The sequence below is a fragment of the Scleropages formosus genome, chromosome 17 (genome assembly GCF_900964775.1).
Source record: "Scleropages formosus chromosome 17, fSclFor1.1, whole genome shotgun sequence".
NCBI lineage: Eukaryota > Metazoa > Chordata > Actinopteri > Osteoglossiformes > Osteoglossidae > Scleropages > Scleropages formosus.
Genome location: NC_041822.1, coordinates 1,397,142 through 1,423,134, shown reverse-complemented (window position 1 = coordinate 1,423,134; position 25,993 = coordinate 1,397,142). Strand labels below are relative to the sequence as shown.

Genomic DNA, 25,993 nt, shown 5'->3' with positions numbered 1-25,993 from the left:
TGGAAGGTGAGCCTCACCATTGGCATGCTCCCTGAAATGGCACAAATGTACCTCATAAGCCTGGCAGAACTTTTATTCCGGCCACAGTTAATTTCCCTTTTTCATCAGCTGGTTTACCCTTGGCCGGAATTCCACGGGAGCATAAGAACACTCACACTAGTCTATTGCTGTACCTCATTACAGACTGATGTTAAATGAATTATATTTAATCATGCATAACTGGACCTTGGGTGAGCTTGGTGAGCAGATACTAGAACAATCAGACAGTCAACTGAGACACAATGTAATTTTTAAATAAGTTTTTGAAATGCAGGATTGGAAGGAATCATATTCTTTGCACCAGCCTCAGTACTGTAGATTTTCTGCTATTTTGGATATTGAACAACATGAAACACGATTTATTCTAAATATAACTTTCAACATGTCAAATGATTTGCAAGTGTACAACTCTTAAGACAGAAGACAATTTTTTTTTTGGAAAAGAACTGTAATATGCCCAAGATGCCTTGCATGGTGTCAGTCTTCATTATACTTCTACTCCTGTGCATTAAAAACTCATGAAAGTGACGTATATGATACACTGGAATGACCTTTCAGTCACATGACTGGACCCTGCTCTCCTGTATTAATCTGGTCATGCAAGGATGAACTGGAATAGTTTGGAAATTTGGTTCTGACTAACTGGCTCTTTGCACCCCTCAGAATTGAAGACCTCTATAATATTGGTTGCACCAGGGATTCATGTATTGTCTGTGTCAGCTCCTGTTTTTTAACGATATTACAGACATTCTGACTCTGAAGGTCAATGATGGAACAACAAAAGTCTTCAGAGGAAGGTGAAGAAGGAAGGCAGGCCCAGGGGTGGGTGCTCCTTGGGGACCATGGCAGCTGCGGTTCTCCAGACCTGCGGGATCCAGCTTTAGCCAAAGAGTGGCTGGCGAGGGGGGATTTTCATCCAGCGCTTGAAAGCGGCTTTGAGAATAGAAGGGGGAACATGCACACTGCTTTGAAGAGGTGAGTGCTGGGGTGCCACAGAGACCACCTCAGCACATAGAAAAGCTGCTGTGGTACAGATGAAAGCTGGGGGGGGAGATGGAGCTGCCACGTCTCCTGCATCACCTAATTGGCAGCCATGGTCTGAACAGACCATAAAGGAACATCTGAACATGAAGGGAGAAGCAAGTGGACCCACGAATCGGCCGAAGACAGAAACACAAATGGTTTAGAAAGCTCTCCACCTTTTACACTAAAATATGTCGAAGCAATATAAGTGTTGGACAAGGAGTCTACGTCGATCCTTTGTGGGACATTTGTTTACCAACCAACATGCTGTGGTTATTAACATGCATGACTGTGGCCCTAATGATCTTTTGTTCTGCCAAGCCTACTTCAGTTGTGGTCCCTGCTGAATCAGTTGTCTAGGAAATTGAGACATTCAAGTTGCTGGACTATGGCACCCATTTTTGTCTTGAATGAAAGTGCTTAATGTGGCTTTGTTCCCGCGGTAAGATGGTCAAATTTCCTGCCTGTGATAAAAGCTATGAAAGCATTGGAATGAGTCCCATTCAACAACTGATAATAGCTAATGTGTTACTTTATTTGCCTAAATCCATTTTGCAAGTACGTCAGGGGAAGACTATTCAATGTGGCAATGGTAAACTTTTATGTTTGAATATCAGATATCTTAAAAATTGCAGCTGTACACTGGACTATAAGTGAGACATTTATCTTTTGCCTAGCTGGACCTCCACAGTGTTTCCTTTTCTGTGAAACAATATAATTTTTTCTGGTCATATAAAATATGTTTTTGAAACACTAAATGTAATCATGACTTTGCTGTGGTCTTAAGGGCCTCGACCCAAGAGCCAAATCTTAAAAAAAGGGTAAGGAGGCACGATGCTACATCTACATTCTGCAATAACAGCCATTGCCTGGCTTGAGTCAGTGATGATGAGGCTGGGAAAAGTCTCTAGATATAATGTTTCCTAACTTTTAATGATAAAACATATACTTTGTGCCCGTGATAAGAATAACTGTGAACAGAGAACTACTGTACAGAATATTAACCAGACTGATACATGGTGTATTTATTTGGCTGATTTTCAGTTCAACATGGTTTGATTCAATTTTTTTCTTAATAACTATAACTAACAGGGTACTTTCTTGAGTTACATTTTTTTGGCTGGTCATTTTTTCCTGTGCAGCTTAAACTGATTTACCCTTTTACATAGTCGAGCAACTGTTTCCTGACTCACTTCAGGGAAATTAAGTTGCTTCAGGGTGCTCTAGTAGGAGGTGGGATTTGAACCAGGGTCCTTCAAAAGGAAAGCAGCAGCTCTGATCACTATGTCACCTTTGACCAAGGTACACATCATAGGCAAGTTGAATAACATGATGGTTAAATCTGAAAGGGTGAAGCTGGTGTGTTTTTTTGCCTGGTGAGGGGTTGTGAATATGGGATCAGCGAGAAATCTGTGTGCCTTCACGTTCTGTTCTTGGTTCACACCGGGACAGTTGGTGCCACGAGCAGATGCTGGGCTGTCTCTCCAGATCACTCAGTCTGGGTGGCTTGAGAGAGGTGGGGGATGGTGGGGGAAGGTTACATTTAAATTTATTCATTTAGTGGACACTTTCCTTCAAAGTGACCGGCAGCTCAGAGTAAACAAAATGCATTTCTCCAAGTTAAAGACACTGAAACGATTGTTGAAGGACAGTAGGATACAAAAGTGATGTGATGCAAGTTTATAGAGGAGTTAAGAGGTCAGGAGAGAAATGGGTCTGAAAGAAATGGGTTTGAGATCCTTCTTGAGAGTTGAAGCACTGTGAAAAAAAGGTAAAAATAGGGATGTCCGTGGTGTCATTTCCTTGTCTTGGCCAAGTTACTGCCTCTCGGCCCATGACTGATGATGCTGTCTGTGGTTGGGTGTGGGGGATCGTAAACTGTGTGCTGGCTGCCAAGGCCCCTCCCCTGGCCCAACACACACACACACACGAAAGCCGATCAACTGTCGGAAAGCTCACTTTGCTTTCGGTCTCTCTCTCTCTCTCTCTCTCTCTCTCTCTCTTTCTGAAACTCCCTCAATCACCCACCTCCCCACCCACTCTGGCACACACACGCACACCCAGCTCCGAGGAGACGTCAGCTTGTTGTTATGGATTAGATCCATTCGCTGGGCTCACCGTGAGCATGTGTTGTGGCTCCGTTCCTTCTGTCTTGCGGACAGCGGCAGTGCCCTGATCCCCGTCCTCCCGCCCCCATCTGAGAACATGGCCCCGTGCCAGGATCAGGTCGTTAACGGCACGCGGCGGACCCCCAGCCGAGACTGAGCAGCTGGCCCGGCCAGAGAACAGCACAAGACAGCGGCTCCACGGAGAGACCGAGGCGAGGTGAGAAGAGAGCCGGGAGACAGACAGCGCAAGCGAGGTGGAGGACAATAATGACAGCTGCTGGCCTCTGGCTGCTGGGATGCTGAACAAGCCGGTCTTCTTCTCCTAAACTTTCCGAGGGATCTGACGTTTTGGTTTTTGGGGCACCTGGCTTGCATGCTCCTGTCTGCTCCAGACATGATGGAGTCCCCAACGAAGGAGATTGAGGAGTTTGAGAGCACCTCCCTAAAGTATCTGCAGCCAGAGCAGATTGAGAAGATCTGGCTCCGACTTCGCGGACTGTGAGTACCTGAGTTTGTAGCTCACCTGTGTGTGCGTGTGTGTCCCAGAGCACGAGAGTCGGCGTGTGTGTTCCTCTCTGAGTACGCCAGTGTGTGTGTGGGAGGGAGTCACGCACAGGTCTTGTTGCCCTTTCTGTTTGCTTGTGTTTGTAAAACTGTGCGCATATGTTTGTATATGGCTGGCTGTACATTTTTTCACATCCTCATATTTCTTATTGTGATTGTCTGTGTGTGTGTGTGCTCTTGTTTGTACGTCTTCAAGTTTCTTCATTATTGTTTCTGTTGCATTTTCCCGCATGCATGTTTTTCTCAGATCTTTCTGCCAGACTAAATTTACCACCTGTAAAGCTATGATGAGTAATTTCCATATTTTTATCATGCTCAAAAATGACTATTGCTATCCTTCCGAAGCGCTCTCGCTACTGTAGAATCTGTGCTTGTTTATCACTCAAAATCGCAGCCCTATAATCATCAGCATGCAAGCAGAAAAAAAGAAAGGCTGGTGTGATCAGTCAGTGCCCTGCAAGAATTTGCGGAAAATCTTCCCCCGTGAAACTTGCTTTTGGAAAGCCAGGGCTTGCAGTTCCCGTATGGAAATACAATAGACCTCTTGCGCAAGGTCCTGTTGACCTTTCCAAATTATGCGTTCAGTTCTGCTCATTTGTGGGGATTTTAGTAGCGGACTTAGCTGATCCCATATCCCTTTAGCGCTTGTGTTCTTTTTGAAACCGGGATCACTTTATCAGATTACAGGGAACTGAAGTGTGTGCCATAATCAACATTTCAGACAGGAACACAGAAAATTAGAACCGGGGTAAACTGGTTAGATGCACTGCGTAGACAAGCATTGGTTAGAAGTTGGCTTCATTTAATCAAGTGAACTTATTGCATTTAATAAAAACATAGAAATTACTTTCTGCTGCCAACAAATGAAATAGTTATTTAAAATGAACTTGTACTTGCGACTGCTTTTCTTAATTTGGAAATATAGCCTTATGCAGAGATGGTTTTTTGCATCAGAGTTGTTCAGAGAGGGGCAACTTTTTAGGTTCCTCATGGAAACAATTCAGGGACTTTTTCTGGGAAATGTTTCATTGGCAGCTGTTGTATCCCATGTCTCTTAATGTGGATCCATAGTGTATATACATGTTTGTGCGTTTGTTTATGTATTCTTAAATGATTAAACTGCCTGCTGCTGTATGTGTGTGTATATGTTGGTTGTAGGTGTGCAATGGCTTAAGGAAGTAATACATCTGTTGACTCCTCAAGCTGTACAACCTGTTCATAGTCTTCTCAGTCTGTCATCCCAGCTGTGACGTCCAAATGTCCCCCTATTTACATTCACATTTGTTCTTGTAGCTGTTGCTTTTCTCCAAAGAGACTTATGACTCAAAGTAAACCAAAATGCATTTCACATAAGATAAAGAACTTTAGATACAAACAAGCAATTGTTGAAGCACAGACAGTTTATCCACTAACACCATTTTTGCAGGCACTCATTATACTACGAGCTGCCTGAATTCTGAAGTCATCATGATAAATGAAGGTATGGAAGTCTATCGAGCAGTTAGAAGACCTGGAAAGAAGTGGGTCACACACACACACAGTCTACAACCGCTTGTCCCGAGCAGGGTCGCGGCGAATTGGAGCCTAACCCGGCAACACAGGGCGCAAGGCCAAAGGGGGAGGGGACACACCCTGGACGGATGCCAGTCTGCTGCAGGGCACCCCAAGCAGGACTCGAACCCCAGAACCTCCACACAGCGATCCCTGGCCGAATGAAGTGGATCTCAAAGAGATTAATTTTAAGATGCTTCACGAATGTTGAAAGAGATTCAGCAGTTCTGAAAGACAGTAGAAGCTCATTCCACCACGTTGGGGTCAAAACCAAAATTCTCAGGACCTTTCATTTTGGGCTTCTTGTCTATTGGATAACCAAGCAGTCATGGCACAGCTGAGCGCATCTGTTCATTGGCGTGTTAGTCGAGCCACTGGACTGTTTTCAGCCCTCTTAGTGCAATACAAGATGCTGCTCAAGCTTCTTTCCCTGTCTCATCACCTATTTCTTTATTTTTATCAAATTTCTTCATGGCCTTTGTGTTCCATATAGATCCTGAGTTGTCTTTATTGCCTTGTTGTAGATAGGCTTCTTACACCTGTGCAGATTCTGTGGTATAACTGCATCATTGGGCACTGGAAATGGTCAGAACTGTATAGTGCATTTTTCATGGAATAAAAGAGTAATGGAGTAATAAGGATAATAATAATATAACCCTATAATAATGATACTATGCAGGTATCATCTCCTGCATGGTGTTCAGTGTTGGGGCTAAATGATGCTGGAATGGATCCAGCAGCGAAGGCTTGCATTAACCCTCCCACTTGCACCCCCATCCCCTGTCCCTGGCGTCTGAAGAGAATACAATCCTCTCTGTGGCTGTCAGGGAGAACCCTGCACTGCTGCAGTTGCACTCATTTGCATTTACATTTTTATGTTGCGTTCTCCAAAGCCACTTAGAGTTATAAACTACTCTCTTTGATTTACCTGTTTATACAGCAGGATAATTTATACTGTATCAATTCAGGGTAAGTTCTTTTTTCAAGGGTACGACAGCAGTAGGTGGGATTCAAATCTGGGTCCTTTTAACTACTATGCCAGCTGCTGCCCCCTAAATTGGCTGGTATATAGAAAAGAAAAAACTAAATACTTTTAATCTGAAATGGTTTAAATACAAATTGTAATTAGCGTGAGACCAGTTCATATCCATTACCGATATGTTGCAAAATTACACATAATACAATCTGTGTATTAAATATTATATTACTTAATTTTATTAATATATTAATTTTGTAACAGAATCCTATTCTGTCATAGTGAAAACAACCAACAGTCAATGACCCAGGAAGAGGATATCAAGAGAAAATGTCATTTTCTTATAGAGGAGTATTAGAAACAACCATCAGTCCATATGTCAGGCTGTAACAGCCAAGGCGTTTCTTCGTGATCTTTAATTTCCCACTTTGATAGATGTGCCTCTGGTGCAGGATCCTACATGCAGCTGTTTGCAGCCAAGGGGAAAATCAAGCCATTGCTACCTTCTGACCACAGGAACAGAGGGAGACAGATAGACCTGGGGAGCGAGTGGGAGGGAAGCAACAAAGGAGAGAGATAACGGCTCCTTGCTTGTTTCTGCTCTGCTACCTCAACATTTTGATCATGCTCCTTTACTCTGTTCGTATGTCTGATTCCATGTCCTGCTTTGCTTGCCTCACCCCAGTTAGGGCAGTCCCTCCTTCTGGTCCCTGTATCATGCTTCTGAGTTATTGATCCTTGGGATTCCATTGGAGAAACCATTGAACCCATGCTGTGTCCAGTGCTGACTGAAACTGGCTGTATTCTGCACCATGCACACACCCGTTGAAAAGACACAACAAAAAAAGGAGGACTTTCCTGTTCCAGATTCACAACCTTTGTTTTCAATTACACATGCCGAAAAAATGTAATTATAAAAAAATCTAAGTGATCCTAATTATATCCTAATGGCTAGCTGTTTCTTTTTTTTTTTTTTTTGAACTAGTACAATTTTAGCCATTCCATTTCTGCTTTTGCTCTACATTTTATTTCTTCTTTTTATGTCTCCTCTTTGGACTCCACTACGGTGTCTGTCTTACAACTATATGTTGTCTTGCAGTTCAAGAACTTTAATTCTTATCTGTGTACTTTCATTTCATTTATATTCATTTGTTGGCCTGTCTTAAAACTTCACTGTCTCATTACTGCTGAACACTAGTTACCGTTAAATACATCAAAAGGAAGCACACTGAATTGAAACGGACCAAAATTTTCTCCATCCCCTATGAGCTGTTGCAGCACTCCTCTGCCCCAGATTCTCTTTAAAAGAGAAGAATCACTCATTTTTTCCTAAATTGTTTTAATGTGATTGCTGCACTGTGCTGTCAAAAATACAGATGCATTCTTACATTCCTGACACTGGAACTCAGCAGGTAAATGAGAGTAAAAACAGTTATTTGCTATTGTCTTTATTCTTGTTGTGGTTTAACATGTTTCTCTATTTTTAATTTTCCTACAGGAGAAAATACAAGAAGACATCGCAAAGGTAAGCTGATGATGAGATGGGAAGATGTGGTTGGATCCTGGACAGCAACATCTCTCAGGTCTGGGTAACGGGGCAGAAACATGGTCAAGGCCTCTTGAATTCTACTGCTTCTACACTTGTTACACTGTGCAGTGTGTGCAAGACAAAGGCATTTTGGATTCCACCTCTACTCCTTTTCCTGTGTCTGAAAAGGCAGACACTTTTCCAGTGCAACTTAATATTCAGCTACTTGTAGTGATTTACTCATTTACCTGCTGTAGCTAATTATTAGTGTATCAATTCCCAGTAAGTATCTTGATCTAGGGTACTACAGCAGGAGGTGGGATTTGAACCTTGGTCAGCTATGCAATCTGCTGTCCTAATTCAAAGAAAAAAAACTCTGTTTGCACCATCAGGCTGTAAATGCAATCAATTTTTTTTTTTTTTTGGGGGGGGGTTAATTTGTTGGTGATACATACATTGGAATAGCGAGTGATTTTGGTTTGTTATTAAGGTCTATTAAATGAGCATGGCTGTAGTCAGAAACTTCCGACATCAGAATGTGTGGCTGCCTCCTGCATGCCTCTGACTGACAGCCGCTGTAATTACGCCATGACTAATTGCCTGAGAAGAATGTCGGGGCTTGGGGAGAGGGCTTCTGGAATGCACTCTGGAGGGAGGGAGTGGGTGAGAAATTGGTGGAGGTGGCCTGCGATAACAGATAGGCACGTGCTCACTCACACACATATACACACAGACACAAGCAATGACAGGGTAAACAGACACACTCCTGTCCAGCAAACACACAGAGACCTACATATAAAATGAAACACCGAGATGCAAATACATACAGGGATAAGAATATGAAAGATGTAACATGGTATTAATGAGAGGGGTGCTCCCATGTGACCCCATATGTAAAAATAATCTACACAGACCAGGTTTTTCTCATCACTCTCTGGGTACATTTTGAAGCAGGATATGAAAAAAGGTCAGCAGGTGGCGTAGTGGCTAGAGCCTCTGACCCAAAAGCCTTAGGTTTGAATCCTACTTTGGATTTACTCTTTTGACCTTATCAGGGTACTCACCCTGAATTTATACAGTAAACATTTACAACCTACATAGGCACTGGCTAAATGAATAAATGTAAAAGGTTTTGTACTGCTGGCTGTCATGCATTCACATGCAGGGAAATGGTTGGACATTTTAGCGGAAAGCAGTACCTCAGCGATGTGCCATTTTACAATATGACTCCATTAAAGAAATATTTTGCTGTAACTCAGTGTGATAAGAGAGCTGAGTTTATATTTCTTGCCAGTGATGGCTTTCACATGCCATGCAAACTGAAATGTAACACAGCTGTGCTTTGATTTGAAGTGGTACTTCCAGTGGCTTGTTCTGATCACACTAAAAGTGCTCAAGTACAGTAGAGAGAGATTTTTGCAATAAATATTTTGACCAATAAAACATGTTGCAACTTCCAGACGCCATTGCACCTCTCACTTATACTACGACGATGACTGAATGCCTAATAAAAAAGTATTAAAGAGCAGTGATGTTTTCAATTTCCTCAAACTCTGCTTCCATGTTCTGCAGAGAAGTCTTGTTCTTCTATTCATCACTTACACTAGAAATCAGACTCTGTCTCGTGTTTGGTCATCAAAGTGCAATGCTCTCTCATTTAAACCTGCCATCTTTGAGCCATAGCAAACATCCCACTGTGGTCCTACAGCCTGACTTGCCCACCTAGACTGCTAACCTGGAGCACAAAGCCTGTTCATTTAAAAGTAAAATTGATTTCTATACAGCAGGATCTCTCACTTTTTCTCTTCCTCCCATGGAGTGTCACTGGTATTCATTCACATCCCGAAACGAAAAGGCTGAGGCCCGCCCGGAGACAAGGAAATCGAAAGCCGCTGGCGCCACACAGCTCGCCTCTGAGTAATCTCCACCTGTTTCGAAAACAGAACAACAACTACAAAAAAGGAAAATGTTTCGTTAGGGGTTGGTATTACAGCCGGCTGGATCTGTGGCAGATTTCCGTTCCCCGCGTCCCCATCATTAACCTGCCAGGCACTTGGAGTGTGACGCGACCCCTGGTTCCACTCGCTCAGTGCAGCAGGCTGCCTCATATTCACATTTAATCTCGTTTGTTACGCATTTTGTGCCAGACATGAGTTCTGCTGTTAACTGGGAATACAAATTCATTACAAATCGTTTGAATGATTATCACATGTAATAACATTCAGACAATATTTAGTATTTCAGTACTAGCTGGGTATATCAAGTAAAGTGTATAAAGTATATTGTATTTACATAGAGGATATGGGCACTGCTTACCTACAGTGTTATATTGCAAGGATGTACTTGTGATTTAAAGTTTAAGTTATGACAAACCCTGCATACTGTGGTGCTCATAAATTTAACCTCGCTCTCTGAAACTCTCAGTGCTCTACCTTGTCTCCTGTCAAACTGTACCATTGAGAATATAATAATACGTTATCATTATTTAAGTTCCATGAAAAAAAGGTCGCACTCATGTTAACGTGATACCCTGTCGCAGTCAGTTCCGATGTGTTCAGCATTTCAAATGTTTCCATCTTGGCTTCAGATGTCTCCATCTTCCATCTGTTTATTTGTGTATTTCATTTAAAGTGATTTTAGTCCAAATGATAATTTGTTTACAGAAATCACACACACACACACACGCACTTTCTGAACCGCTTGTCCTATTCGGGGGTCACGAGGAGCCGGAGTCTAACCCGGCAACACAAGGCGTAAGGCTGGAGGGGAGGGGACGCCAGTCTATCTCAAGGCACTCTAAGCAGGACTTGAACCCCAGACCCACTGGAGAGCAGGACCCAGTCCAACCCACTGCGCCGCCGCACCCCCCTGTTTACAGAAATTGTCCTGTTGCATATCGACATATAGGAACAGTAGCAATGCTAGAGTACAATATTTATGGAATGTTTTATGTAAATGTGAAATTCCAACAGTCTTAGACTATTTTTAAAATAGGACAAACCCCTTAAACCATGCTGCTAATGAGACTTCAAAGGTGCTGTATGTATGTATGTCCATTCATGTTTTCATTCTGCCTGTCTGTTCTGTATTGCTTCTAATTATTGTGCAGTTACTGCAGTTTCTCTTTAAGTTCTGGAATTTTCCTAGGCCCTTAACTGTATTCTAGGTCTGTTGGGTAGTGTATGATCCAGTAGAACTTTAATTTACCTCTCAAGCACCTTAAAGTTAACTGACTGCTCATGTCTGGTGTCATGAAGTGAGTTGCATAACTTCTTTGAAGAGTGGACAAGCTGAAAGTTAACAGGAACTAAATAACTATAGATTTGGACATATTCTTACCATAAAGCAGAGCATAAGGAAAATGAATGCCAATTAGATGTGCATAAAGTTTTTTTGTGCATGAATAAAATTCTATAGGAGAGTGTGGTACACCCAGTCTGCCAGGTTCAGGGAGTGTCCAGGCAGTACAAAGTGGATTTATGGAATGTTTTAATTAAAAAAAAAAAAAAAAAAAATAGTATGAAGATACACAAGAGCATAAAACACAAAAAAGAACTAATATTCCTGTCCTTTGATAGACCATTTAAATATTTTGACTGCATCTGACCCATATCTCCTAAGTATGTGACACCAATAATCCAGGAGATGGACATGGCCACTGAAGGTCTGGAAGTCATAACTTGCTGTGTGTATTCCAGGGGCATAGAACCTATGTCTTTATACAGAACTAGGTCCTCATACAGTATGCAATCAGCTATAACTTTTTCAATGCCATATGCGCTAGCCTTGTACTGAATCTGAAAATACAAAACTGAAATATTTAAATGTCACCCTGCATATCTGTGGAATGTATATTTTTGAATATGTTAAGCTTCATTTTTTTTGGGAAAAGAGCACTTACATTTCAGTTATGAAGTTCTGCTTCTTAAATACTCTAATGATTATGCTTCTGCAAACAACATAATGTATTATGATAATGTATTGACTGTTAAAATAAAATGCAATGTACTTAGCAGAAACATATGAGCAGCCAAGAAGACTCCAGTTCAATTTTTTTAATTTGGTACAAACTTGTACATTATCTTCTCATTTAAAGTTAAATGAGTCATTGGACCAATTTGTCTTCTGCCTATTTAATTGCACTATGATGGGGGCTGAGATTAGTCACTTGTCCCAAACTGGGCACCGCTGGCTGCTGATGTGAAGCAGCTGCTTGTCGTTGTTCGGGCTCTGTTCCACCCCCGACTGCCGTAAAGCTCTCAAATCATCTCATCAGGCTCTCCACCATCAGTGTGCGGGTGTATTCATACACACCAAGATGGATGTACTGCCACTGCCTAGATAGGCGGTTTTGACTTGTAATGGAAAAACTGGTGTATTTATTCTGGTAGAGCCAGTTTTGTTTTACTTTACTGTGAAGTCTTTACATATCTTGATCACAATGGAGCTCTCAAGTCACGGTTATATTTTGCATCCCAGCCTCTGTATCAATGCATTTATGGGTTTACACTTGTGTCTGCAAGACCTCAATACAATAAGGACTTATTTTTTTAACCAGATTTACAGTTTATAGTATTAATACTATTAATAGTATTTATTCACTGAGCAGATGCTTTTTTTCAAAGCAATGTACAAATCAAAGCAGATTGCACAGATATAGAGCTATAGATGCAGATGCAATTATGGAAGCATTCAGTTTGTTCAATACCACTGTTTCTGACAGCTAGGCAGCCAGGAGATCAGGAGAGAAGTGGGTCTGAAAGAGGTGAATACCAAGACCCTTCTTGAGTGTTGAGAGGGATTCAGCAGTTCTGAAGGACCAGGACCATCAACTTGTTTTGCAGGATTGAACCCAGGGGCAAACTGAGTTGCTTGTGCTTATTCTCTAGGAAACTCTCATTTTTCGATTCTGTGATGATCTGCAAACATGTTACTGCTGGAGTTGATTCACCAAAGGCTGATTGGTGCTTACTAATTCAACACCCGTCTCACCATTTAGAGCTTGTAAATTGCTGAACCTGAACCTCATAATTAAACAGATAATTTCTTGATTTAAATCAGCTTCTGTGGCAGATGTTTATCACACATTAAGAGCAAGACCAGAGTAGGGAACATCTTCTCTTGATGAGCTGCATTGTGTAGGATACCAGTATGTCTCTTGCACCCACAGCAGTGGGTGCAAGGAGACAATAACCTTACCTACCAGCCAAGTTCATCAGCACTGAGAAAGAGTAGCCAGGAAGAGAGGATCATACTACCTTCTGTTTTGAATATAGGAAGTAGGCCCACCTGAAAGGCCTCATTCTACTATTTTTGTCCAAATTAAGAAAAACCATTGGATCTTCCCATTTGTAACAGGATGAAATGCCAAGTCTGTGTATCTTACATGCTATATTTCTTATTGCTGTTTACTATTCTATGTATTTGTGAAAGCTAGATATTTTAAAACTCTGGTTTTAAGTAAATTTGTTCTTTTGTGCATCTCCCTTTTTGTAACTTAAGTTTCAGGCTTTGTTCTCATGTGTACTTGATAAATACAGTGAAATTCTTGTTACTGTTCTCTTCCTACAGTAATGGGAGAAATATTGGAGGTGGGGAGGGTTTAAAAAAGAAACAAAGCAGTGCATTCTTATTTAGTTATACTCTTTGTTTGTATGTAGGCATGTTTTAGAACTGTGCTCATTTTGAAATATTGAGCTTAATCATTTGTTTTCTGCACTTACTAAGTGGGGAAGTATAAATGCCCCTGTTTTTTCTAACACTTTAATAACCAGTACATAGAGCTTGTAATTTCTTCCTAATTTAAGGTGAGTTTGGGGTGGAGTCATTTGCTGTAAAACAAGTAGACTGTAGAACTGAGGACCTAATGAATCTTCTTTTTCTGAAATTTTTTCAGTCTAGGTTAATTTAATCAAAGATGTTTGTTTTATAACATGATTTTTCTATATATTATAAAATGTTGCAGTACTTCACTACACTTTTGCAAACTTACATTAAGGTGCATTTAAGTTACATCTAAGATGTTATGGTATATAATACTTACACCCTGTGTTGCCGGATTAGGCTCCGGCTCGCCGTGACCCTCCTTGGACAGTGATAGTTTTTCCATTTTACTGTAATGTTAGAATATGGTTTATTGTCCAAGACAAATTCCTTGTATGTGTGAACATACTTGGCAATAAACCTTGTTCTGATTCTGATTAATTAGGTGGCACCAATTTCTAAATTTCTTCAGAAATGGGCATTGATCGTTCTTCCCTTTGCTTTTTCAGTTCTCATGTCAGCAGGTGGTTTATCTGTCACAATGCACTGAACAAAGATTTCCACAGATCATTGTCACAGCTTTGAAAATGGCTACGAATGTGTTGACAGACTTCCTTTGCACATTTAGCCACAAACTGAAAAAAAAATATTTTTGTCATTAACTGAAGTGCTGGATAAATTAAAAGGACAGTTGTGTACCATGTGACTGTATCCCTCAAGGTTAATAATGTAAATGTAATAAACACACACACACAGGCTGAAACCGCTTGTCCCGAGCAGGGTCGCAGCGAACTGTAGCCTAACCAGGCAACACAGGGCGTAAGGTTAGAGGGGGAGGCGACACACCGAGGACGGGATGCCAGTCCATTGCAAGGGTAAATGTAATAATATAAATGTAAATGTAATAATCACCAGTAATGCGACATGAGGAAAATACATATACTCAAGGAAATTTTGTAAAAAAAAAAAAATTATCAGAACACTGAGAATGAAGGCAATGAGAATGACAGTGAGAATTTGTGGAATGAAGCTGTGGTTATTCAGAGACATCTGGAAGCAGGAAATATGCACAACATCCATGTGTCATGTCTAGTGGTTTATTAAGTATTGCAGGAAGTGCAGCATAAGTCTCTGGTTGGTCATGTCCATTACTTGCACCCAGTCTGTGTCTTTAGGACTGATTCCTCCCAGCCTTGTCTTGCCTCCAGTAACCAAGGCCACCTCAACAGACAGAACAGATTTAGGGTTCAGCTGATCAGGGGACACCAGATTTTGTGCCGGGGGAAGCCCAAGCCTGAAGGTTTCAGTGTTTAACTGTGTTACCCTTGTCACCTTGCAGTTCTGCAGATTGGTTTAGCTCATCAATTGACCGCTGAGTCCACTTTCAATAGCCTAAGTGCCTTGATTCATGTTTCTCTGAAATGTTTTACTGGGAATTAATTAGGGCTAACTGGGGAAAGTAAACCCAGAAGGGAAAACTAAAAAAAATAAGAGAGGAAAGAAAGCAAAAAGATGAAGAATGAAGGCCGACATATGGAATGTTGTGTTGTCTAACATGCTATATTCACACCCGCTTGTCTTTCAACACCAGAGACGTAACAAACCCTGTGTGAATATAGTATGTTATAGTACACAATATATGTACATGTCTTTATTTAAATCCATTGCTCTTTCTTGACCAGAGACACAGCAAACTGTATGTGACACACAGGGGCAGGTCTGGTCCTAACACTGACCTGGTGCACAGGGGCAAAGGGTAGAGTTACATTTGTTCTTCTCCATTACAACTGAATTAAACAAAACTCTACCTAATACTGAATAATTCACTGAAAGGAAATGTCTTTCCTGTGCTAAATAAATGGTCAAAACCACTAAGAAACAAAAGTGGAAAGAAAAATACAATCAATGCCAAAAATCAAAAGCCAATATTAATGCTACTTTCTCAACAGAAATCAAATTTATCATGTATTAATACAAACATTAATAACTCCAACATCAACAACTCATTTTTAAACTCAACACGTGTCACAGAAAAAAACAAACAAAATAACCTGTCCTTGCATGTCTTTATAAAAGTTTTTATTTTGCGTTAATACTGTAGTCATAGGGGGGCACAGTGGCGCAGTGGCGCAGTGGGTTGGACCACAGTCCTGCTCTCCGGTGGGTCTGGGGTTCAAGTCCCGCTTGGGGTGCCTTGCGATGGACTGGCGTCCCGTCCTGCGTGTGTCCCCTCCCCCTCTGGCCTTACGCCCTGTGTTACCGGGTGGGCTCCGGTTCCCCGTGACCCCGTATGGGACAAGCGGTTCTGAAAATGTGTGTGTGTGTACTGTAGTCATATTTGGTGCTCAGGTTCCTTTGAATACTTTTCTACAGGTGTGGCCATCAATCAGGAAGTGGGGTGTCCAGCCTATGACATTATTACTTAATATTTATGTATTTATGAAATAGAAAGTTAAATATGTGCTTACAAATGTGTGGCAAAAGTTGTCACAACAGGTGCTAAAACCTTCAGAAAAATCTGAAATAAAACATAACAAGGGCAGCACAGTAGAGAATACACAGTAATTGTTTATTTATTGTGGACACCAAGGTTTTTTTTCCATTATCTTCACTGTTGGATACAACTACTGTCACATGACTCTTTGTTTATTATTTATTTGTCTATTCTTTTATGGGGGGAGGGGGCGGTGGTGCAGCGGGCTTTGCTGTGTCCCGCTCTCTGAAGGGTCTGGGGTTCGAGTCCTGCTTTGGGTGCCTTGCGGTGGACTGATGGACTGGCGTCCCGTCCTGGGTATGTCCCCTCCAGCCCTGCGCTTTCTGTTGTCGGGTTAGGCTCCGGTTCACTGCAACCCTGCTTGGGACAAGCGGCTTCAGACTGTGTGTGTGTCTGTGTTCGTGTTCTGTTATGTTCTGACAGCCTGAGGAAGGCTGATGGCCAAAACACATTTGTCTTCCATTCTCGCCTTTTTGTTCACAATAAATAAACAAATATAGTCACTACCATGGGTTCTGTACCTTTTGTATTACATTGCCATTATTTTTATAACCTATTAGAAGGTGGGGTCTTTTGGACATGGGTTGATCGGCAGATCTAGAACCCAGTTCTGCTTAGCTTGGTTTGCATTTTTAATGGAGGCCATTGTTTGACGTTGACAAGTATCCCTGATGTCAATCAGTGAATAATTGAAGAGTAATTTGAAGAATGGAGCAGCTCATTTGTAATGTAAGACATTGTAAGGGTACCAGCTGGAGCTAGAGAGTCGTTCTTGCGGTTGAGGCCTGAGCCGTCTCCTGAAGTCATGGGAGGATTTGCTTACCATGCAACGTGGGATGCAGCTCACATAACACTGTGAAAAGGACAGTCTCTTCCAGTGCTTGTCTTATGCTCACAGGGGTGCATGGAGTTGGTGGCAAGGTTGTGCAGGTCAGCTACAAATACATATGAGAAATGTAAAGATATGATTTCTTATAATGAACTGTATAATGTACTTTATGCAACATCTGACATGGCCAAATACACACACACACACACACACACACACACACACACACACACACATTTTCAGAACCGCTTGTCCCAAACAGGGTCACAGGGAGCCGGAGCCTACTCAGCAACACAGGGCGTAAGGCCGGAGGGAGAGGGGACACACCCAGGACGGGACACCAGTCCGTCGCAAGGCACCCCAAGCAGGATTCGAACCCCAGACCCACCGGAGAGCAGGACCGTGGTCCAACCCACTGCGCCACCGCACCTCTCCTGGCCAAATACAATGAGGCACAATTCAGAATCTTGATCTACTTTAAATCCTGCTCAAGTTAAGATGGTTTAATGAAAATTTTCAATAGACAGATTTTTAGCAGTACAGCAGTCCTTCAATATGCCTACAGGTCTATTGAAAACATCGATGCATTATTATAATTATGTGTATGGAAGCATCAATCATCATAGAAGTATAAAAAGTTCTTTGTTTAGCTGAAGACTGTTTGTATGACAACTCTGCCATGGTCTTCTGTCCCATTCATGGTGTACCGTGCCTGGCACCTTGTGCTTCCAGGATAGATTCCGGACTACTGTGACCCTGCACTGGACAAGGAGTTAATGATAGTGAGTGATTTAGTGAGTGACACATCAAAGCAAATGAAGTAATTATTATTATTATTATTATTATTATTATTATTATTATTTTATTTTTTATAGAGCGCTCTTCTCACGCAGTGACACAGAGTGCTTTAACACAGACATAAGGCAAGAAAAACAGATACAAACAAAGAAGACAGTCAACTAATGGCTACCATAATGAAGAACTTATTATAAAGCTATAAGTATACATATACTTATATTACTTATTACTTAAGTAATATAATTCATTCATGCAGTGTGGTATTATTACTGGTATTATTATCACAATGTATTACTGGAAGAGTTCAGGGAAAGTGCCCTGCTCCAGAGTACTACAGAGGCAGTAGGAAATGGGCCTTAAACTGGCAAACTTCAGATTACAAATATATGGAATTTTCTGCCACACTAGATATGGCCCAGTTAGCTGTTTTCTAAAAAAACAAATTAGATTCATTGTGATTCATTTATGTTGCATTTAATTTCTTTATAAGAGCCACAATTTTTCACTATTTACTATTTTACATTGCAGAAAAAACATCACTATGGTGAGTGAGTGAGTGAGTGAGTGAGTGGAGATATTTACAGTAGATCTGCAGTGACAGTTTAGACTTCATCGCAAGTGGGTCTGATGTTACAGGTTTTTCATCATGGGGGTATTTATGGCCTCTCATGGGCCATGATGGATATCTACTCGAAGCTTCATCCCATCAGTCAGTATGTTTATCGGGTGATAGGGAGGCTCGACCTTCTGTCTCTCCCCCCGCTGCAACCATGGCCTCTAATGCCTCATGTGGCTAATGACCCAGGGGAACCAGTTTTGTCATTTTTTTGTGTCAGAGCTGATCCATCACACAGCCCATGATCCAGTCTCCACCAAGCAGTCCCAACAACCCCCCGAGCAGCAGACTTACTGAGACATCAGCAGCGCTGACTGCGGTAACCCACTAATTGCTGTCTCCTCGGTGATGCTGATGGTGGGCAACACACGGTGACCATGTGCTCTGCCTTTAGTGTGTTTCTCTTGCTTTTACCACAGTGCACAATTTTTGAACTGACTGGCTTGCGTTATACGTGAAACATTGTAAGTGAATGGGTCATGGACTCTGAAATGGATCTGTGACTTGTACTCTCTAAAATAATTAAATAATCACAGGTCCTCTATAGAATAGAATAGAATAGAATAGAATAGAACTTTATTTGCCATTTATACACGTACACATGGTCCGAGCACATAGGAATTCTTGAGCGATGCTGAGAGAGTCAAACGTAAAAACAACGTGTACACAATAAATACTCTAAAACTTCAATAAATAAAGCTACAATAATACAATAAATACAATAACTACAGTAAAAGAGGGATATATACCTACATATACCTATACCTACATATGTAGTATGTATCTATTTATTTAGTACCCTTGAGCAAAAAACTTACCATAAATTGCTTTTGTAAAGCTATAAAACTGTATTAAGGAGTAAATTAGGTTGCTTTGGAGAAAAGCGTCAGCTAAAAGAATAAATATAAATATAATCCTGATACCACAAGGGGTACTTCAACAAAGATATGAATAGTTTAGAAACTAAATTATGGTCAATCTAGCAAAAATCTGCCTGAATGACAGTAATAAGTAGTAGCAACATGACTACATGCTGATGTTGTTCTTTGGAAAATTGAAAAGTCATATTTGTCCACAGTTCAGCTTAAAAAGCTATTGGTGGATAAAAATATGTATAGTTAGCAGTTTAAGCTTTTGAGATTCTGGCTTGCATTTGCTCTATGAAATATCACTTTGTTTATCTTGCAATAATTTACAGTTTTATTTATTTCGCTGACACTTTTCTCAAAAGCAGTTTACACTATTAACTTACAGCAATTTACCTGTTTATGCAGCTGGGAAATTTTTATTGTATTGGCATGGTGGCACAGCGAGTAGTGTTGTTGTCTCACAGTGCCTTGCTGGTGTGAGAGGATCTGAGTTCAATCCCCACTCAGTTTGTATGGAGTTTGCTAGGTCTGGTCTCCTCATGCCTGCATGGGTTTCCTTCCACAGTCCAACGACATGCTTTCCAGGTGAATTGATGACTAAGTCACCCATAGTATGTGAGTGATAGAGAGAGTGTGTTTCACCGATGTATGGCTGAGGTATGCAGTGTATCTAGCAGTGTATGTCAGCATGGTAAATAAGGTGTGGGCTGATAACACCACATAGTGTTCGTTGGAAGTTGCTTTGGAGAAAAGCGTCTGCTTAATGAAGTAACTTAAATGTATTACTTCAGCAGGAGGGGGGGATTCATCCTGGGTTCTTTGAGTGCAAGGTGGTAACTCTAATCACTATGCCACCTTCAGTGTGAGGCTGCAGAGTTTTGGTCTTAGTCTAAATCTCAGTCCCAGGAACAATAGTCTTCATCAGTGATATATTACACACAAACAAATGCAAATACGAAACATAAGGGTGAAAAACACACACACACACACACACACACACACACACACACACACACACACACACACACACTGGCTGAAGCTGCTTGTCCCAAGCATGGTCATGGCGAGCCAGAGCCTAACCCAGCAACACAGGGGGTAGAGGGAGGGAACACACCCAGGATGGGACACTAGTCCGTCACAAGGCACCTCAAGCAGAACTCGAACACCAGACCCACCAGAAAGCAGGACCCGGCCAAGCCCACTGCGCCACTACACCCCCCCAAGGGTGAAGCAATAGACATAAAATGCGCTTTTGTGTGTTTGTTTTTGTTCCATGCAATGCTGAAAGACACACTACGTTGCTTGTCTTCTAGTGAAAACACATAAAGCAGATGATTATGTTGCCTGGTATATGTTTGTATAATGCCTGTCTTCACCAAGGGTTCTGTTAACATCTCTGTGGCTTTCGTTTCTTTTGAAGTCTTGCATCAAGCAGACTGTGAATTGTCTACATCAGGTGAACTGTGTTATAGACCTCCTGGTCCTGAACCCTGTAGTGCAACACTGCTTTTGCAGACAACTACTTATTCACTATGTATAATAAGTACACTTCGGATTCAGTTCAACTAGTCTACTTGAAGAAACCAAAGAGAGTATCCATTAGGAAGGCAGACATGCTAGGACATGTTATGTCTCACAATGGGTCCACAGAGAGCTTTTTCCTGTGGTAAAAGGAATGAGCTACCAGAATTAGGCATAGAGGTGGTCATTGAGTGTGGCTCTAAGTGGATTAATAATGTCAGTGTTTAACTGCATTACGCACACAGTTCATCTGCATATGACCCGACCTCAGCTCAAAGGATACTAGAGTCACTGGAAAGTTGAGTGCACAAGAATATATTTTAAATTACAATAAATATAAATATAATAAAGATTAAAGATTGACAAAATAACAAATAAACATTCCAGAAACTTGCAGAAGACTTGAAAACATAAAATTATTTTATTAAGCACGCAGATTTTTCCACTGTGCCATCTTCCAACACATCATCATGATCATTAATTCGCTTCATTTATTAACTCTTTGGTGAAATTACATCAAAATTGTTTTTAAAAAATCATTTTAAATATTTAAAGTGACTTATACACATGCAATTTATAGTACATACTAAATAAAACATTTTAATTCTCTTACAAAATTAGAATCATATGAAAATGATTAAAAAATAAAAAAATTATCACATATATGACACATTTTTAGTGGCCAGTTGTATGACCAGACACCCTCCCTCCACATTAGTTTGCTTTTGTGATAAACTGTACATATGAACCTGAAGTTTATACGCAGCAATCAGTCAGTATCATTCTTGCATGCATGTATATATTCATGTGTGTACACATTCAGCATCTAAAACAGGTTGATCTATTGATGAATGTCTGATATCCCAGAAGTATTACATTGCACTGGAGAGTCACTGCTCCATTTAGGAATTGAACAAGATGACTCAGAAACACTTTGAATTGTCTGTGATTTTCATATGGTCATTACAACTAATCTCCTCCTACCTTGCTGGTTAGCAGATGATGTAATAATTTGAGATGCTACCTTGCATTTGAACAACACGTCTGAATCTCACCTCCTGCAGTAGTACAGGGTTTTTCTCATCACTTTCTGGGATACATTTTGATGGAGGATTTGACGAAAGGTCAGCAACAGGTAGCATAGTGGTTACAGCCACTGGATTCAGAAGTCCCAGGTTTGATTCCTACTTTCTCATCTTGCACCCTTGATCAAGGTACTTTTCCTAAATTGATATAGTAAAAATTCCCAGCTTTATGAATGGATAAGTCACTATCAGTTACTCTGCAGAACACACACATTTTCTGAACCGCTTGTCCCATACGGAGTCACAGGGAACCAGAGCCTAACCCGGCAACTCAGGGCAGAAGGGGACACACCCAGGCCAGGACGCCAGTCCGTCGCAAGGCACCCCAAGCAGGACTTGAACCCCAGACCCACCAAAGAACAGGACCTGGTCCAACCCACTGCGCCACCGCGCCCCCCTTTCTGGAAAACAGTGTCAACTAAATAAATAAATAACAGTTAAATTCTCCATGTGGTTACAGTGCCGTTGATCAAAGAACTTAACTTGAATTCTTGAAGGGTAGGAACACTCTGCTTTATAAATATGTAGCTCATTGTAAAGTTGCTTAGCTAAACTTATAACCTTAAATACATGAGCTAAATGAAGGTCAGTAGTAACTCCTGAGTGAATGAAAGCAACAAAAGGCAAGATATATGGAAAATTTGCTAAAGTGCAGCCAAAGTTGCACAAAAGTAATGTTTTTCAGTTCATCTGTGGCTCTGCAGACACTGTCTGCTATGTCCTGTCCCCCACTCAGCCCCCTTTTCTAGCAGATGCAGTTGCAGCATTAACCTTCAAGGGACCCCTGGGCCAGAACAACCTTCGCATGGAGCGCTATGGGATCCGATTTCCCCAAAATGAGTCTCCTGATGGAGCTTAATTTAACATGGTGCATTATTGCCTCTGCTCAGTTATGTGACATCACCCCTCTCCTGCTTAAAGCCTTGGCCTTGTCTCTGAGAATGGAGTCTCAGTCACATTTAGCAACTCTCCTTCTCCATTTGCCTTTCATACTGAGCAGAATTTACCTGTATTGTACATTATATTTGCATTGGAGGATCACCACTGCAGTTCATTATAATTCCTGTAAATTTGTTTTCCTACCACTGTATCCTGACATACATTCTTATTGTGTTGTCATGCCTATAGAAAAAAAGTTTGTGCAGTCATCAATTGTATTTTTTTTTTTTTTTTTTAATTTATTGTCACGGGGAACCGTGGGAGCCAGAACGGCTGGACCCAAGTGCAGAATTGTTTGTCTGGATTCAATGGATCAGGCAAGTTCTTGGTGTTGGGGACAGGCAAAGGGTCAGTCAATCAGCAGTCAGAGTGAGGATCCGCAGATGTGGTCAGGGGACAAAGTGAAAGGTCAAAAACCAGAGAATAGAAACAGGAAACAAGAGTTGTATGAGAACAGGCTATCAAGAAGGAGACCAGTTGTCTCAGATGAGATTCCACAAGTGTATGGTAGCTGAGGAGGGTCTTTTAAAGGTGAGTGGTTAGTCAGGTGCTTGATTGTTATCAGGTGCTGTTGATTGAGGTACGGGCATGGATGTGACATTTATTTACTTATTTAATTTAATTTGTGGTTTGTCAGAGTGCATGAAAACCTAACCTGTGTCTCGTACTGTAGACTGGGTGTCACTCAGGTGCTTTGATTAATCATGCTGCTCTCTTTGTTCTGTTTGTTTTGATGAAAATCTTGGGGTAGTTTCAATTTGGCCTCTCAGCTGAAATGAATTAGTCTGGTTCAAATTTCAGCAAGTGATGCGTAGTGGTAGCCTCAAGGTGCAAAGATAAGAGAGCCTACCAAGGGATGCCTCTGCCACTATGTGAGTTCTGCTATCAACATTGTGTTCTACGAGGGATCATGCGGCGAACATCAAAGTTGTCTACGGAAACCAAACTGTGCAATATCACTGACATCAGGGATTCAGATGCTCCTGCTGCAACAGTAATCTGGTTTATCCTTATCTATCAAGCCTTCTATCCAGTTTCAGTCTCTCCATAGGATTCTGAAACTGCCAGTCTGCTGTGAGGAAAGCTGACGTCATGCCAGCCTATACCTCTCACTGGACCTCCTGGCCTTAACTGAAACCTGGATTACCCCAGGTAACACAGCCACACCTGCAACCCTCTTCACTAACTACTCATTCTCCCACATCCCCTGTCTCTGGCAGAGGTGGAAGCACAGGCCTGGTCATCTTTCCCCAGTGGGAATATTCTGTTTCCCTCTCTACCTATATGATCTGTCCTCCTTTGAATCACTGACCCAATCACACTTGTTGTGGTTGTTCTCTATCGCCCTCCCAGCCACTTCCTGCATGACCTTGACATCTTGTTGAGCTCTCTCCCAGGGGACAACTTTCTGCTGATTCTCCTGGGCGACTTCAACCTGCATCTCAAGGACATTCATACAAGTGGCCTTCTGTCACTCCTGCAGTTCTTTGACTGTTCTTATTCCCAGTCTGCTGCTACTCACAAAGCTAACAATCACCTTGACCTTGTCTTCTCCCATAACTGTTGCTGTCCTGTCCTCTCTGTTACTCCACTGGATTTCTCTGATCATTTCTTCATCTCCTTCCACCCCTGCAATACTACTAATCCCTCTCCTGGTTCTGCACCCATTGTTGCCTACCATCGCAACCTAAAATCTCTCTTGCCCTTCTGCCACACTGTCTTTTTTCCCTTCTGCTGCACAATTCTCAGATCTGTCAACACCCAGTGCTACAAATGTTTTCCTCTGCACTGTCTTCCTCTCTAGACTTTCTTTGTCCCCTAACTTACAAACCAGCGCGCCCCATTTCCACCCCATGCCTGACTAATATATTACATACCAACAGGACCAAACTCTGGGCTGCATGATGGTGAATAGTGAAAATCCAAGACTTGCACAGACCTGGATGTCTACAAGGATCTTTTAGCAACCTTCCACTCTGCTGTCTCTTCAGCTAAAACTACCTTCTACCACAACAAAATATAGTCTGCAGCTAACGAACCACACAGATTCTTTGCCACATTCTCATCCCTAGTCTGCCCTCCTCCATCTTTTCTCACTGCTGATGACTTTGCTTTGTTTTTCAGAGACAGTCTATGCAATTACAGACAAGTTCTTGGTATCTGCCAGCCCTGATCATGCTGTCCTTCTGTACGGAATCACGCTCTCCGAATTCAAGCCCTGTCAGAGACTGAAATCACTTCTTTCCTGCTGTCTCACAGAGCCACCACCTGCTTGCTTGACCCAATCCTATCAACACTCCTACAAACCTTCCTCCCACAACTCTCCACCTTCATCTCCAAGATCATCAACTCCTTGCTCTCCTTTAGCTGCTTCCCATTTTCTTTCAAAACTGTCCTCATTTCACCTCTGGTAAAGAAACCCTCTCTGGATCTTAACTCAGTCCAAAACTACAGGCCAGTCTCCCTCCTCCCTTTTCTGTCAAAAACTCTGGAACAGGCAACATGTGATCAAATATCTGAATTCTTCAGTCAGAATCATTTCCTCAACGGATATCAGAGTGATCTACGTCGCTTTGGATAAAAGTGTCTGCTAAATGAATAAATGTAAATATCAGTCTGGATTCAAAGCTGAAAATTTCACCGAGACAGTGCTCCTGGCAGAGTTGGATGCTTTCCAGTTGGCTAGAGTGGCCTCCCTCTCCTCAGTTCTCATTCTTCTTGACCTGTCTGCAAAATTTGACACTCAACCACCAGATTCTTTCTTCTTAGACAGCTTGAAATCAAAGGAACAGCACTGAAATGGTTTGAGTCCTACTTATCAGATAGATCCTACTAAGTAGTCTGGCAGGGCTCTTCATCTCCTCAGCCTTTCTCAACTGGTGTCCTGCAGGGCTTGGTATTGGGCATCCTACTCTTCTCAATGTACACCTCTTCCCTTGGCTCCATCATTGGTTTTCAGATTCAATTGCCACTGCTATGTTGATGGTACCCAGCTCTTTAAATCAAGAGTCAAGAGAGGCTTTACTGTCATTTCAACCATATTCAACTGGTATAGTACACAGTGAAACAGCACAATGTTCCTCCAGGACCATGATGCTACATAAGTTACCTACACAGACTACATAAAGTGCACATGTGCAAGACTTGTGCAAACAGTGCTAGACATCACAACAATTTACCGAAACAGGACAATAGGCACAATAATGGACAGTTCTGCACTGACCAGTGTGCAAGTCCCAGTGTCAGTCCAGTTCCTGAGCACTGAGGAGTCTGGCTTGGGGAAAGAGACT

The 25,993-nt window shown here is 41.7% G+C and overlaps 1 protein-coding gene across 2 annotated transcripts in view; it reads left to right on the top strand.

The window, feature by feature from the left end:
* The first annotated feature begins 3,015 nt into the window (after positions 1 to 3,015).
* LOC108939010 (calcium/calmodulin-dependent 3',5'-cyclic nucleotide phosphodiesterase 1C-like) overlaps positions 3,016 to 25,993 on the top strand; it is a 66,340-nt gene continuing 43,362 nt past the window's right edge. For both annotated transcript variants that reach the window (XM_018760085.2, XM_018760086.1), the window contains exons 1-2: positions 3,016 to 3,668; positions 7,760 to 7,786. In XM_018760085.2, the coding sequence (XP_018615601.1) occupies positions 3,544 to 3,668; positions 7,760 to 7,786 (152 nt within the window). In that variant the 5' untranslated portion in view covers positions 3,016 to 3,543. The remainder of the gene's footprint in view (positions 3,669 to 7,759; positions 7,787 to 25,993) is intronic.